The sequence below is a fragment of the Juglans microcarpa x Juglans regia genome, chromosome 4D, assembly GCF_004785595.1.
Source record: "Juglans microcarpa x Juglans regia isolate MS1-56 chromosome 4D, Jm3101_v1.0, whole genome shotgun sequence".
Classification (NCBI taxonomy): domain Eukaryota; kingdom Viridiplantae; phylum Streptophyta; class Magnoliopsida; order Fagales; family Juglandaceae; genus Juglans; species Juglans microcarpa x Juglans regia.
The window spans coordinates 6102337-6118113 of record NC_054600.1 but is presented as its reverse complement, the minus strand read 5'-3'; the positions used below and the strand labels follow the sequence as shown (position 1 = coordinate 6118113).

The following is a 15777-nucleotide window of genomic DNA, read 5'->3' as shown; positions in this document are numbered from 1 at the left end:
CGTCATTTTAATTTGTAAGTGTATTTTAATTTCCTAATGCTTTTTTTTTTTTTTTTTTTTTTTTGTCAATCCATATCTTTTTAGTTTTGTAATCAATAGTTTCATAACATTAATCAAAGTTTTTTTATATTATTACTTTGGATGGTCAGGATTTATCTTGACAGGCAGTATAAAAAGCTCTTGATTCCCTTCTTGACTGAAGCATTGACTGTGAGGTGTTTGTGAAGAATATGGGGACAAATTAGGAGAATAAAGGGTGAGAATATATTTCTAAAAAAAAAAAAACAAAGAGAAATTATAAATATGAAAAATGCTAAATATATTTAAGAAAAATTTACAAAAAATTTACTTTTTCACATGTCAGTTAATGATATATTGAAAATTTCAAAATTTGAGTTTCAAAAGTAAACTAACAAAATAAGAGTTTTAAGTAAAAATATAAGTACATATAGATTTATATTATATCAAATTTTAGAAATAAATGCACTAACATTAATACCCTTTTGCGGCTAGTATTTATAAAAGTTAGGAAAATGATTTGTGCAAATCTAGGATACGCAAGTCTTGTACAATTCTTTTAGAAAAAATAAGACCCCACTTTTTTTTTTGAAAAAAAAAAGGTAATTTTTGTCATAACTTTTTCATATAAGAATCTACTATTTTTCAAAGGAATTTTATAGAGCTTGCACGACCTAAACGGCAAGAAGTGTATCTAACATTATTTTAAAATTCTTGTAATTGTATCTAAACGGCAAGCATATTAAATTAAAAAAAAAACACTTCCTTAATCAAAAACACTTTCTTAATTACAACATCGTTAAAAAACACTTCCTTAATTATTAAATTTTAAAAAAAAAATGTTGGGAGGACCCATGTGTAAGAGTAGCATTTCTAGTATGAAAAATAGTGACAAGTCAGTATGGAGGTATCGTATCACATCAGTTAGTATGAAAAATATTTATAAACACAGTAATTTCTAAGTATCAAAATTCTTACTGTTTAGGAGGGGAGAGAGAGATTGAATAGACAAGCATTCTGGTTAGAGAGGAGCAGCTGAACAAGCACCTGAGACTTGAGAGAGATACGGGCAAACTGAGCAGTCTGAGCTAACTGTCTGGCTAAAGAAAAGATGAATTACAGATCAAATTCACATCTTTGTGCAACATCCAAGAGATAATAACACGAACCCAGCAATGCAATAGGAAGTACCACGGTCCGAGACCAGGATTCAATATGTAAATTGTCCCAATTTGTTTGCTCATATTCAGTTTTTATTTCTTTGAAGAGTTTCTTTTCTTTTCTTGATTAAGGATTTCCTTCTAAAGTTTAGATGTTTATAGTATTCTCAAGTATCAAAACAGTACGGATAGTTCCTCTCGAATTTGGATTTGGGGTTTTTAAGTAAAATAAATGCCAAGGATATTGATCATATGGTTGACAGAAGGAAATTTTTCTGACGAGTTGGTACCTCTTTTCATTCTCAATTCCAAGTTAAAATCTGGAAGCCAAATCAGGGTAATTGGTGGATACTTCACCGCAAGTGTCAATACATGCAGAAGAACGTGTTTCTCTCCACCCTGGCTATACGACCTGGGTATTCCTTAACATGATATAGAACAAGGCCGTACTTGATGAGAAATTTTAGGACTGGTCATTTCGACAAATGGCGCTAATCCAGTGCTCGGTGATAAACAACAAAGGAAACATCGTGGATCCTTTACCCATACTGAAAAAAACCTCAAAAACTCAGATATGTAAAATTCCTCAGTAAGGGGTTTTTACACTCCACCTAGTACACAGACATTCACTAGCAAGTAGCCAAACTTAATATAAGCATGTGGTCATCATGCACAAGCCCTGCCAACACCATATACATTGCAAAGGAAGTTGAGCACAACAGTTGCGAAACACATATGTAACCATAGACTATGAGAAGAGAGACAAAACTGGACAAGTCCTGCTGAATCATTCACCCTTCTTGTCATTATCGCGTGGCAGATTCACACCCATGAGCCCAAGCAAATTGGAAGCAGGACCAGGAAGTCCTTGTTGGGATGAAAAGGAGTCAAGAAAACTCTTTACAAGATTCACATCAACATCCACAGGAGTGAAATCCTCATCCATATTTTCTGCCGCATTTGATTTTCCCTGCATACAAAATGAAAGTAGCAGCATGTAATGGTTCATTCACAAAGAATGATGTAACGTATAAGAATCTAAGTTATTTCCACCATATCTAGGTCTTAGGGAAGATGACATGTAACGACCTAAGGAAGGCTGTGAGAAGTTTCTCCTCTTCATAATGATTCAAAGGGGCTCCCATTGTACCGTTGACTAGTCCATTTGGAATATGGCCAAGATGTGGCTTGGGCCTTCCTTAGGTCATTACGGTATCAGAGCCAATCCTAATCAGAAGTACAGGACTTGAGCCGTGTCACCTATGATAAAATGGCCCAACGAGGATGTTGGGAATATGGGTTGGGGGGGGGGGGGGGGGGGGTGGTGTGGTGGGGGGAAGGTTTTGTAATACCCTTTACTGAGTCAGTAGTATAGGTTGTCAATGGGATCACATTGTTTGAGAGGGATAAGTTCTTGCTCTTTATAGTTATTCGAGGACTCCAATAGTAACATTGGCCAGTCCTTTAAAAAAAAATGGTGCCCAGATGTAGGGCTGTGCAAATCCTGAGGAATGTCTACTGGCTAAAAGTCAACCAGCTGTCTGGACACGATGACCTCCTGAGGAGTCAAAGTCCAAGTACACGATGACCTCCAACTCCAGTCAGAGTCAGAGGTCGGAGGTGGCCACTCAACTCCGTCGGAGTCGGAGCCCACCCCTACCCAGATGTGCCTTGGGCTTCCCATGGGTCATTACATGATCAACCTTTCCTACATCAGGATGAAACAATCACCCATGACAAAAATTGAGGCATCATTCCTAATATCTAAAGGACTTCATAAAAGGATATCATCTTTTTGCCCCCAATAGGGGCATGGCAGCAGTTTGAGATGGTAGAAGACTCTTTGTTATTATCAACGAAGAAAAAAACACTCAGCATAGCCTCTTCACATGCAAGATGGGAAAATATACCTCAGCTTTCTTTGGTGCTTGCTCATTAGCACGAACAAAACTTTTCTCAAGGGTGGTGGTCTTCAACTCTTCATTCATAACATCAGAATAGGAATGCATGAAAGTATCCTCCCCATCCTTATTATCCTCAGAAGGTTCTGCAATATCACTCTCATCCTCGGAGTCATCTGTGAAGATCATCAAGGTAATCATAAGAACCAGCAGAAAAACAGAAATGAAAGATGTAGTTTTCATAATTTTTTTTTATATATACAAGTATGTTGTTTTCATAATTTAACAGCTTGCTCAAACGTTTTTAAGGCTAAAATTTAGCTTCTTTCTACATACTACTGAATTAGAGGCATCAGTAACTTCTGGTAAGCGAAAACATACTGTTTAAAAAACAAGGTACAAGGTACAGCCAGTGTTATTGGCATGCATATATATATATAATGAAGATGGAAGTAGGAAACAAATGCAGCTTTACTCATGCAACCTAGACAGATTTCATCACCAGTGTGTACCAGATAACGAAGTCTCTGCACACCATATCTAATATTAGAATGAAGATAATTACATCTTTCACACATCTTGTCCAACCATAAGCTACTCCATGCTCCCACAACGATCGTTATTGTAAAATAGACTAGTAAAACACTTAATAGATTAACAGCAAACCAGCACATCCAGATAATCAACAAATATTAATTAACTTCTCTAGGTTCTATTGGCAATCAATTTATGGCACAAAGTTGGTAAAAGTGAGAATTTTCTGTTGTTGTTTGAACTATTTTTCATACATTTATTCTAAGCTGAGGCTTCAATTAAATTGCCTCATTTCTAAGATTTTTGTAAAAGTTCAAAATTAGACGTCAAAGGTTATTAAAGAGACCAAGCAACCAAACAACATAATGGTGGAACAATTTTTTTTTATAAGTAACCATAATGGTGGAACTTGTGTTCTTCAAAAGAGAACTATTGTAGAGAATAACATGGGGAAACCATATGGAGAGAGAGAGGTTTCCCTATTTTTCATGAACTTAATAAAATAAACAATTTATGAAACCGATATAGATATATACACACGCATATTTATTTTAATATAGATTGTGCATAACTTACCCAAATCAAAGTCAGATGACGACCCTTCTACATCAACATCACTGCCAGCATTTTCAAAACCTTGGCGCTTCATTACTGATTCGATGTCTTTAATGAAACGGTCAACATTAAGGTCCACTTCTTTTAGGTTCCTACAAGAGGAGAAAATACATTTAAGAAATTTGCTTATCCTACAGACAGTGAAATTGAGGTCTCCATACTTGATATATAGCTAACTGTACATGAGACTTGGGAATCCATTATTTGCATTGATATTATGTTGTGTATAGTGTGCAAACTCTAAATAATGATACTAAATGCTGGTAATTTCCTAATTCTCCTGGGAAGGAACATAACGGATCAGCCCACTCAACTCGTCAAGGCTGAGCCAACAAAGAGTTGTATGGCCTTCGAACCCAAACAATATTGCCAATGGATTCAGTGACACATTCCGATCCACCCACTTATTTGTGCTGAAGTGACCTTCTCAGTGACGAGATCATGAGCTGAAATCCAAATTGAGTAAAATAAAGAAAGAACAGGGTCTGAACTCTGTGGCCATGGCTGAAGCTTTCACATCCACTCCTAGCCCCCAAATTAGCCATGAGGCCTTTGAGAATGTATGCATGTATGCATTTGCATCTGTGAAAACTAAGATGGGTGACTAAATCATGAATGAATGAGATGACTATAAAGTTTCGCCGAACCTGTTTTCAGGAACCTCAGCTCCCTTGTAACTTGACACCTTATGGACAAAAGCCTGCATGGTTTTTGCTATATCACCAAGAGCGGCCTCATCTAGATTCGAACTGGAAGAAGGATCAGTATCTTCCTGTCCTTTCTGTTTCTTTTTACGTTTTGAATTATAGAGGTCCATCTCCTTTTGTCTCTCAAAAAGAGCAGAGTTTAACTCATCTTCTCCATTGTAAAGCCAAGTATCATCATCAGAAGGAGGAACCTCCTGACTGCTAAAATCATCAGCTGAGTGGGGTAAAGCAAGAATTTCATCGATTCGTCTTACTGGAGCACTCAACATTCCACTGCAACAAGAGTTAAATCTTACTAAATGTCACTAAAGGGTAAAAACAACAGCAGCCAGCAAAAAAAAGAAATTACATTCGTCGTTCAAAAATCCTTGTGGGACTTTCAACTTGCACAATTAGAAAGTTGCGTAGAATATTCAAATTAACGAACTATTGAAATCTAAAAGCAAAATTCTTACCCCGCCACCATTAAAGAATTTAATAATCAGAAACAGGTTACGGAAAATCAAAGAAAAATCACGCACCTGGCCCTCGCAAACAAAGAACTGTTTCGGTAATACTCCTCCGCATTGTCAATCAACCTCTGATACTCCTTGGACCCGGGAAGTAACCCTTGAAAGTAACCACTGCTCTCCAAACTCTCCCTATACGCCTCCCATGTGCTCCCCTTCCCCTCCAAACCCTCCCGCTTTCTCAGCTGATATATCATCTCAAGCCCGCAGGCGATCTTCAGCCCCAATTCGGCCTCTGCATACGCGGCTGCATCGGTCCTATTAGGCATAGGGTAACACTTGGGTGCCTGAAAGGTCTGTTGCACCAATTGAGCGTACATTGCCCTTGACATCTTCACCGAAACGCAGACCAGCTCTTCCTCTCTTCCTTTGGGCAAGAATCTCTCCATTCTCGCCGCGTGCTTCATGGCGTCGATGTCGCGATCGTAGAACCCCTCCACCGCCAGGGAAATCAAGCAGGGCTCGTGCTTCAAGACCTGCGCCACGGACACTGGAACCCTAACCCTAACGGAATGCATGTTCCTCGTGGCTCTCTCCGGATAATCTGATATTCTATTCTTCACCGAGGACTGAATCGTCTCCGACGCCCTCGATTCTTCGCCGCGATTGAAGATGAATCTCAGGGAGTCTTCCAGGGTTGGGCTCGGAATCCGGTCCTTGGGAACGATATGGAGATGGCCCTGCCGAATAAAGACGCGGTTGAGGCTGTTCTCGGGGTTGAGCCAGCGGGGCAGGTGGAATGCGGCCTCGATGAGCAAGAACTCGCCGTCGGTGTCCCAGACTCGGATCGAGAGGGAGGGGAAGCTCGTTGAAATATGGAAGAGGAGGAACACGGCGAACCACTCGTCGTCGAGGTTGTCGCCGAAGCGGAGCTTGCCGTGGAGGTGGGGGAGATGGGAGGAGCAGAAGCAGGATGGTTTAGGGAGGGAAGAGAGTGAGAGAGCGAAGGGCTCGTGCTGCCATAGGTAGTCAGTGGTGAAGGAAGAGATAGTTTGGAGGACTTGGAGGTGGAGGGATTGGAGGGAGGAGGAGAGATCAGGGGTAGGATTGGAGTTCAGTGAGAAGTCTGGGAAGATTGCGTAGAAAACGGTGTCGTCTGGAAGCCGGGAATTCTGGTTTGACAAGATGTCGGATTCCGACGATGCGGCCATGTTCTCCGGCGCGAGGGGCACTTCGCTACTAGCTAGCTAGCTAGCTTCTGTTGCTTTCATGAATGTTCGGGTTATTCAGAGTCATGGGGCCCCAAATGAAACGCTGTCGTTTACAAACAACTTCAGAATGATAATTTATAAGAATGTCGAGTAATAATGATTTGTGCGCACATTTAAAAAAGAGTAAATGGTATATCTAATGCAAGTTTAGGTAATTTTTTTTTAAAATTATAAAAATATTTTTTTTAAAATGATATTTTTATTTATTTAATAAATAGACTACACATATAATTTCTAAGTGAAAGATTGTAAATAGAATTTTTTTAAAAAAAATAAGGGAGTCTTTTCAGTCCCCTATTTATTCATTTATTTTAAAAATTCTAATAAAATACTTACATAATATAATTTGCCTTGATATGGTGTTAAGAATCTTAAAAAAATGTTTAAATAATTTTAAAAGCTCTTCAATGAAAAAATTAAATTGTTTGGGTGGTACATATTAATGTACTTTTTAAATCCAAATAAGTTAAAAAGTATGTTTAAGAATTTCCTCAAATTTGTTTTTTCAAATAATTTGTAATGTAGTTCAAATTTTAAAAAGAATGTCAATAGGCAAAAATACCGATGCAATTTTCATGTAATTACACGTTCAAACTTTTAAGAAAATGATCTTAATATTAAAAAAAATCAAATAATTGTCATTTTTACCTTAAAAAATATATTTTTTTAATTTTTTTTCAAATAAATGTAACATTTTTTTAAAATGCTTTAAACATATAATTACCAAATAGTAAATAGTTTTTTAATTGTTAAACTTATTATTTAAGCTTATAACTTATAAACCTTAAGATTGTAAGTTGTATTTCTCACCGCAATCTCAAACATGTACTCAGAAGATAAATTTTAAAATATGAATCCTACAAATCAAATCTTACTATTTAAGTGGTGTGAATGATATGCTCTACATATCGACTTGAGAATAAAATGATTTTTTTATGTTTTAGAAAAATTGTAATTAGTAAGGAGATTAAAAAATGGATCATTTTATTGAGCCGGCCAACTCTTATGGTTGGGCGTGCCACCTTGTGTAATCTCATTTTTTTAAATATTTTTTAAACATTTAAGAAAAATACATAAATTTACTAATAACAACTTTCTTTAAAATTTTAAAAATATTAAAATGCATTAGCGGCCAGAAGGCAAACTTGTATTTGCCTAAAAAAATTTGAGAGAAACGTAAAAATATAATTGATAATTAAAAGATTTGAAAAGTGTTTCAAAAATTTTGAGAATTTTCTAATGAGTGGATCTCCACGAGGGAAAAATACGGGAAAAAATGAGGGCACGTGCTACTCTTCAATTTGAATTGGGCTGAAAGTAACTTGATTGTTCAAATTGAGTTGAAGTATAAACTTTCAAACATCATTTGAATATATGAGAATCATTTAGTTTTTAATAGTTCTGTTTATCAAATGTATATTCCCTTAATTGATAAACAAATAATTTTAAGAATTATATCACTTAATACACTTTCATTTACTCTCATCCTCTTTTCTTATTATTTATAAACAATTAAACCAACTCTTTTTAAAAAAAAAAAAAATTAGGGGTGTTACCCGCATGGGTGCGGGATTTGCAGCCCCACACAAGGTCGAACACTTCATCCGCCCCACCCTCTGCCCATCAAGCTAAAAAATTATTCTTAGGTCTGAAAGTGATCAAAAGTAATTTTTTTAGATCCAAATTATAAATTTAAATTTGTAAATATGACTATAATTTAAAAATTAATAACAATTTTTAAATTTACTAGTTCATGTTTGTGTGCAAGTTATAGTGTACTCTAATAACCTTTATATAAGAAGTCAAGACAATACATATTTCATACTTAAGCAATGTGAGACTCATGATAACTAAAGATTGCTCTCAATTTAGCCACTGCCATAAATATAAATAAAGAAAAATATTGCTTTTCATATTTGATTTTATTATCTTCGATAACACTTATCATGTGACATACATTAAGTGATTATTATTTTGTATAGGTAAATTTAAATTAATTGAGAGAATAGAGGATGGAGAGCCACGACAATAATTCCCTTACTATACCATGAGAGTGCAATAAAAAGAAAATAAATTAAAAGACAAATTAGAAAATGGAGCCAAATTAATCAAGGAAAATATTTGGCATTGTTTACGAATAGAAAAAGCGTCAAAAGAAAGTTCATTCAACATTTGTGCAACGGGTGCCTTAAGCGAAGCTCAGTCAGAGAGGTCACTCGAGTCTCACTCGATAAGTAGCTCGAGCAAGCATCAGACAAAGATCTCCCTTGAAACATGCTCGACACTCTACTCAAGTGAATAACGCACAAAAGTGAAAATTAGGAGTTCTGTCGTGTGACACTATAAATATGTTTCTAATGAACAATTCAGTACGCCTTGAGTGTTTTGAGTAGTGAGATTTCGTCAAAAAGTATATTTTGTGATTTCTCAGTATAATAAAATCATCTACAATTCTATGTACGTAGATACGTTATCGAATCATATTAATTTTATGTCGTGTAATTGATTTACTTGTGTTTGCTTTCACTTGTTTATCGTCGTTTTGTATCATAACAAGGGATGCATTATTATAGATTGTAGCAAGAAAATTGTGGAAGAACTCATTTTTTTCCTCTTTAGTTATGGGAGCACGAGGACTTCTAGTTTGTTTTTTTGTTTTTTTTTTAAAGTAACAACATAGTGGAAGGATGCATAATGGAAGGATCGAGGTTCCAAAAACTTTAAAAGAGGTTGCACGACTATACTCGTATGTGGAGCGCACTCGCTATGAGGAATAAGGATTTGGTGATTGGATTTAAAAGATTGATAAGACAATCAAAAAACATGGGATGAGTAGCTTGCGGACTTTGTTATAGTGGAGATGAGGTGGCACATGGTTTACATGCATGACTTCAACGGCGTGTGTAACCCATGTGCGGCTTGGAATGGTGCATTGGTTATGGATCATGATGGATCAACTATTGGTAAATATGGCAGTAAGGCACATGTTGCATGTTGAAGTTTGGTGGAATTATCAACCATCCAAAGAGACGAAAGATAGAAGGAAAAAAAAAACTAGAAGAAAATGGTACAAGAGTGTTGTGGGAGAATAAAAGAAGAAGAGGAGGAGGAGAGAGTAGGGGTCTAGGGGCTGAATTTTTTCTGGTCCGGTCCGAAACCTAAAATCTGGTTGCATCTGGGCAGTTATCCGCCAGAACTAAACCTGGGCAGGTAACATAAACGGATCAAGTTACGGATCTAGTTTTGTGACTAGGGTATTTGTAATCGGATTCTTTTTTTTTTTTTAAATTCATGCTTCTAAAACAAGAGAAACAAAGCTTTTGCTTCCGATCAAGTTAATCCAATCCAGACAATGAAAATCAAATGTGTAGAGTAATACCCATAAGAGAAAAGGTAATAAACCCTAAAGGAATAGATCTTTCATTCGCAAAAAAAAAAAAAAAAAAAAAAAAAAAAGAGAAAAAAAAGTAGAAGAATAAGAAGAAGAAGAAAGAATTCAAGAAAATCACCAAATTTGCTTTTCTTAGCATAAGAGTACCAACAATGAACATTACCTCTACCGCCATGGTGTTAACGGCTTCCAGAAGAAAAAAGTGGATAAAATTGATGATCAACAATAATTTATTTTGTAAATTAATATTTTACATTGTGATGTAACAACAATATTATTTATTTTACATATTTATTTATTTTATTTTTAAAAAAAACTTTTAAAAGTGTTAAAATTACTTTTTAAAAAAATCTGGGTAATTTAAACATGATATCATAATTTCAAAAAAAATGCTATAATTTTTTTTAAAGTTTAAAAGAGTTTTTTTTAAAGTATTAATAAATTCAAATTAAATCAGGTTACAATCCGGACATATAAATTCAGATTAAATCTGGTTACAATCCAGATATCCGGATTTATAGCTGTGGCGCCCTCGACCCCACATGTTATTTTTATGGAGTTCGTGACACCGGAATGATGACCACACGGATCACGCACCCCAATAACTCTCAGTGCTCAAAGTGTACAACATACATAAAATGTACAGTAATTTTCGCAGCGGTGAAAATTAAAGGGTCTTTCTTTATTAAGTACCAGAATTGTTCATAAAACAGCAAAATAACTTTACAAACATTTTACAGTCTTCCGTCAGATAATGTAAAGAAAGCAAATAACATAATGGAAACAAGTCCCAAAACGCTGAACAACAAAACAGCGACTTAAGCTTCTGGCAGAGTCGGTCCTTCAGGTACATACTCGGGCTCTGCGTCAAACTCTACGGCACCATAAAACGGAACCGTAGGGTAAACACCACTATGAGATTATGACATCTCAGCAAGTAATTAACCAAAATAACATCCAAGAGATTTAAAACATATCTATACAACACGTGTTCCCATGCGGACAAATAACAAATTACATTTCTTTCCCAAAATATCATTTGTATTACTATACCTCGAAAATCCCATTTTGTCCCATTCATATTTATTAAGAATTTACGCATGCACCACGGTCTCCCCTATGGACCGTCCGCACATCCTGGCTCTCTTCGTCACATCACGGGTAACGTCCGTGCATGAGACTTCGTAACGAGCGATGCTCAGTTCCGCGCCCAGCGCGTACATGGCCAAGCATCCTCTAACCTCGCCAGCCAAAGGTCACGGAATCGGTACGAGAGCGTTACCGTCTCGTCCGTTCCCGTCGTCGCCCTGCGACAACTCAGGGGATGTCACGTCAGTCTGTTACGCTTCCGAGTGACCAGAGAAGCTCCACCGAGATAATGCCCCATCTTGGCTTGGGGTCGTGAAACACACGCACTCACGCAACAGTATCATTATGCAACAGACTTCGTGACGTTACCGCATAATTTTAACAAAATGATAATTTATGCTTTTCAACAGTTTATTAGAATACACATTTAAATAATTCATTTTACAAGTTCTCAATAAATGCCGAAACACAATTTCATAAATACACGCATAGTCCCATCCGCTAATCTGGCCCAAAGCCCAATTACATTTAAAATCCCAACAACTTTGACGGCCCAAGGCCCATTTTTTTTCACAATACCATTAAAGCCCAATACTTCAACAAATACAATACATTTTCATCAAACCAATAATGTACAAATAAACAACAGTTTATAAAGCCAATAAATACAACAATTTATTTATAAAATGGAGAAATTACAAATAATATTTAAATAAAGAGAAAATTACATACACACGATGAAATTGATAAAAAATCTGGAAGATCACGTGAAAGGAAGTGCAGCCAACAGTGGCGACGGCGTCTCACGGCGGAAACCGTTTCTCTCAACTCACGGTTTGAACAACACAGATGAAAAACTCAACTACAACCCAACCAAAATACAAGATTCGAAAGCACAAAGAGTTCGGCAAATAACACCTCACGGATTCAATCACCCAAACTCACAAATTCCAGACTTGCAGCTCTCGGATTCAATCCATACAACACTCGGGTTCATCCCCAAAATTCACAAATTAACACACAAAATAGAAAGAGGTGAAATGGCTTTGGACGAGAGAAAGAGGATGAGGATCTCCAAAATAAATCTGAGGAACCCGTGGACTATAAATAGACCAACAATGGCGGTTTTGAAGAGCTACGTGTTCCACGGATAGAGAAGATAAAAACGGCATCAAGTCGTGGAGGACTGAGATGCATTCGTGCGGACGTGTGGAGCGGCGGCGACGACAGCACCTTCGGAGCCCATGCCCAACGCCACCGAGATGCTTGCGGAAATGCTAGCGACCGTGCGATGCCACGGGTTGATAGCAAACCATCGGGGTGCATGCCGAACGACACGAGTAGGTGGAGGTGGCTCTCGGCTGGGATTTATTCCGGTAATAGCTGCGTGGGGATCGGCAGCAGCTGCGTGGAGAAGAAATGCAGAAGAAAGGAGAAGGAAGGAGAAGAATCGGGAAGGAGATTGCAGAGTGCGGCGCGAGAGAAGGGAAATAAGATGGAGCTAGGGCTCCATCCAAAACGACGTCGTTCCGCAATGAGTGGCTGGGCACTCACGGGCCGCACGGCTGGGCCGTGTTCCGCACAAGGCCTGGGCCCCCTTGCTGGGCTGGGCCGGATTTCGGGTCACCAACACACACACCCACGGCCCACAGAGAATAACACACACACAAAGCCCAAAATAAAAATCAAGCAAAGCCTAAAAATAAACACAAGTCCAAAAATAAAAACAATACAAATAATTAAAATAAAATTCTCTAAATTAAAATAAAATACCAAAACAAATAACATATTTAATTAATACAATAAAATAACACTTAAAATAATAAGGATAAAATCAAGTGAAACTAAAGATCTCACAATAGCTAGAAAAGATAAAAAATCCGGATATCTGGATTGAATTCAGTTATCCGCCCGGGTTATTTCCGGATTAATCCGGGCAAATAACCGCCTGGTTTTTAGAATCCAAATCCAAATCCAGTCATGGTTGGATATCCGAATCCGGATCCGGATCCAGTTGCATACCCCTAGGAGAGAGGTGAGAGTAAGGAGGCGGCATTGCGGCCATAGGCCTTGAGAAGCTCCTCTCCTCCTTCGTGGGGCTTGTAAGAAATTTTCAGGGGTTTGAGAGAGAATATCACTGTTAAAAAAAAATGCCAATTATTTTAACTAGTTAGTGCATAAAACTATTTAAAATCTGTAACATTAAGAAGTATTTTCATATCATTAAGAAGGATTGTTGAGATAATAAAACTGGTTTGGTTATACAAACTAAATTATTTCCTCATTTCATATAAATATTATAATTTTTTAAACTCTCACATAAAATATAATAAATAATTTAAATTTTTAAATTTTGAAAAAAATAATATTATAATAATATTTTATTTAACTTTCAATTTTTTTCTCATCTCATCTATATAGACAAACGAGGCTTAAGAAAATCTTTAGTTTGCACACAAATTTTATAAAAATAATATTTACATACTAACGTAATTTACCTTGAGCCATCAAATTGTAAATATTTTTTTATTATGAAATATATGTTATATAATATATTAAGTTACATGTATATTTTTAGAATAAAATTTAGAAAAATTTTATGCATCAGTCACTATTTATTTTCATATTTTATATCTATAAATTTTTTATAAGATGTGAGGATATTTTTTTATAGATTATTAATATTTTTTCTTAAAATGTGAAAGTGTGAAATAATAAATAATATTTTATAAAAAGAATTTTTTTTTAAATTTATATCTAAAAGATTGGGGTAGGCCGTATGTCTACGGTTCGTCGGTTCAGATTAATTTTCATCGCCCATTATTTACGTTGTCAGCCATTAATTCCTGAGAACAAAAGCCAAGAAATAACTCTCTCTCTCACACACTCTCTCTCTCTGCGACGCATTTATTTTCTCGATCATCCTGATCACGTGGTCGTCGTTTTCACGATGTGTTACGGTCAGCAGCGACCCTTCTCCAGGGACAGCCTAACCCAGTCGCCACCCGCCGGGCCGCCAAACCCCGACAACGTCGTGGCGGTGGACACACTGCGGGGCCGGCTGGCCGAGACCGAGGCTCGGCTCGCCCGCGCCAGGGCTCGCGAAGCCGAGCTCAGCCGCCGCCTCGAGGAGATGAAGCGCTTTGTCTCCGTCATGGAGATCCTCGAGACCTACCTCAAACGACGCTTCCGCGAGCAACAACAACACGTCGCCCGCCTCTTCGCCCCTCCGCCCCATAAATAGAAACTTCTTCCTACTCGGTGATTCTGCCAGATTCGCTTTTTCCTTTTGATTTGGTGTTTTTTTTTTTTTTTTTGTTGTATGTCTGTGTTTCATAGTTATATATAAATTTAATACCACTGGTATGTAGATTTAGGAACTTTTGGTTTCTCTGTTTGGATGCTGATTCTGGTGAAACTTAGGAGTTGAATTAAGCTTGGAAATCCTGGGAACTGAGCAAATTTGACACCCCTATAATGCAAATTCTTGGTTGGGCTTGAATGCTTGATCAACCTCATATGGTCTACCTAAGTATAAGGTTTAGCAGATTGAGTACTTTGGGAATTATTCGTTATTACGCATTAGTCATACTCATGAGTGACTTGTTTTCATTTTACTTTAAGCTGCTGTCTTAGTATTTGATCAACTAAGGTGTATCTCAATTATAGTTTTAATAATAGTTAATTGAGAGAGAGAGAGAGAGGGGGGGGGGGGGGGTCGTAGTTGTTCATTTCCACAATTCAGTTATTTCGCTTGAAGAGAAGATTGGATGCATACATTGGATGTTATGGAGAGTGTCCAAGTGTATGAAATGCATTCATCTTCATCGATGGGTTTCGTTGTATATGATTACAATGTCGGTGGAGCAAAAAACAAAAATATGTATAAGTGCAACATGTACCATTAATTTAAATTACTTATGCCGGATATCTTCACTGATCTCAATAATAAAGTTTGAAGCTTTTTTCTACTATGGAAATCCCTAATATGGAAGAGGGATGTTAGTAATGGTTTGTTCAATGGTGTTAGTTTTCACAATTTCCTTGTATTTATCTCTAACTCCTAAATACGTGTTTTCTCTTATGTACTACCTGTGTACTTGGGCTAACCCTTTTTCTTAGTATTAGTAAAATTTGTTTTATACAAAAAGGTAATGTAAAGGTTTGGAATTTATTTGCAGATACTTCAAACGTCTTGAAATTGTGAGGTGCTTGCTCATTAGGTGTTGTATAAGATAGGAATTGGCTGGAGATAGTTGATGTTGGAAAGCCTCTCCATGTTATAATGTTGGAAAGAAATCCAGGTTATGCTTCTCAAACATGTGTTTCAATGGAAAAATTCTTAATCTGGCTTGAGGAAATGAAGGTTTCATTCTATAAATATATGTAATTATGCAACTGGAATACCTCGTCACTGGATGTTTTCCATCTCTAGATGTGATTGAAGACTAACATGGCTGGAGTACGCCGGACTGTGGGACTAAGTTTGAAGTAATGGTATGTAGAATTATTAAATGTTCACATAAAGTTCAAACGTGGGCCATCTCCTAAAAAATAGGTGGTCGATGATGCAGGCACAATTGGGATCCTTCCAATTTATTGAGGTTTCTGTTGGTAGTCTCTGTCCATTGTGAACACAAAC

At 36.9% G+C, this 15777-nt stretch overlaps 2 protein-coding genes across 2 annotated transcripts; one reads left to right on the top strand and one right to left on the bottom strand.

Annotated features, from left to right (window-relative positions):
• Positions 1-1727: 1727 nt before the first annotated feature.
• LOC121259760 (protein ecdysoneless homolog) lies at positions 1728-6668 on the bottom strand. Its single transcript, XM_041161495.1, has 5 exons — positions 5457-6668; positions 4876-5208; positions 4190-4320; positions 3089-3255; positions 1728-2148 (listed from the first exon to the last, which is right to left on the bottom strand). Exons 1-5 carry the CDS (start codon positions 6593-6595, stop codon positions 1966-1968), a joined length of 1953 nt encoding a protein of 650 aa, XP_041017429.1. The 5' UTR covers positions 6596-6668; the 3' UTR covers positions 1728-1965.
• Positions 6669-13954: 7286 nt separating this feature from the next.
• LOC121259338 (protein SKIP34) lies at positions 13955-15516 on the top strand. The gene is made up of 2 exons (XM_041160886.1): positions 13955-14396; positions 15317-15516. The coding sequence occupies exon 1, from the start codon at positions 14086-14088 to the stop codon at positions 14377-14379; it is 294 nt and encodes a 97-aa protein (XP_041016820.1). The 5' UTR covers positions 13955-14085; the 3' UTR covers positions 14380-14396; positions 15317-15516.
• The last annotated feature ends 261 nt before the right edge of the window (positions 15517-15777 follow it).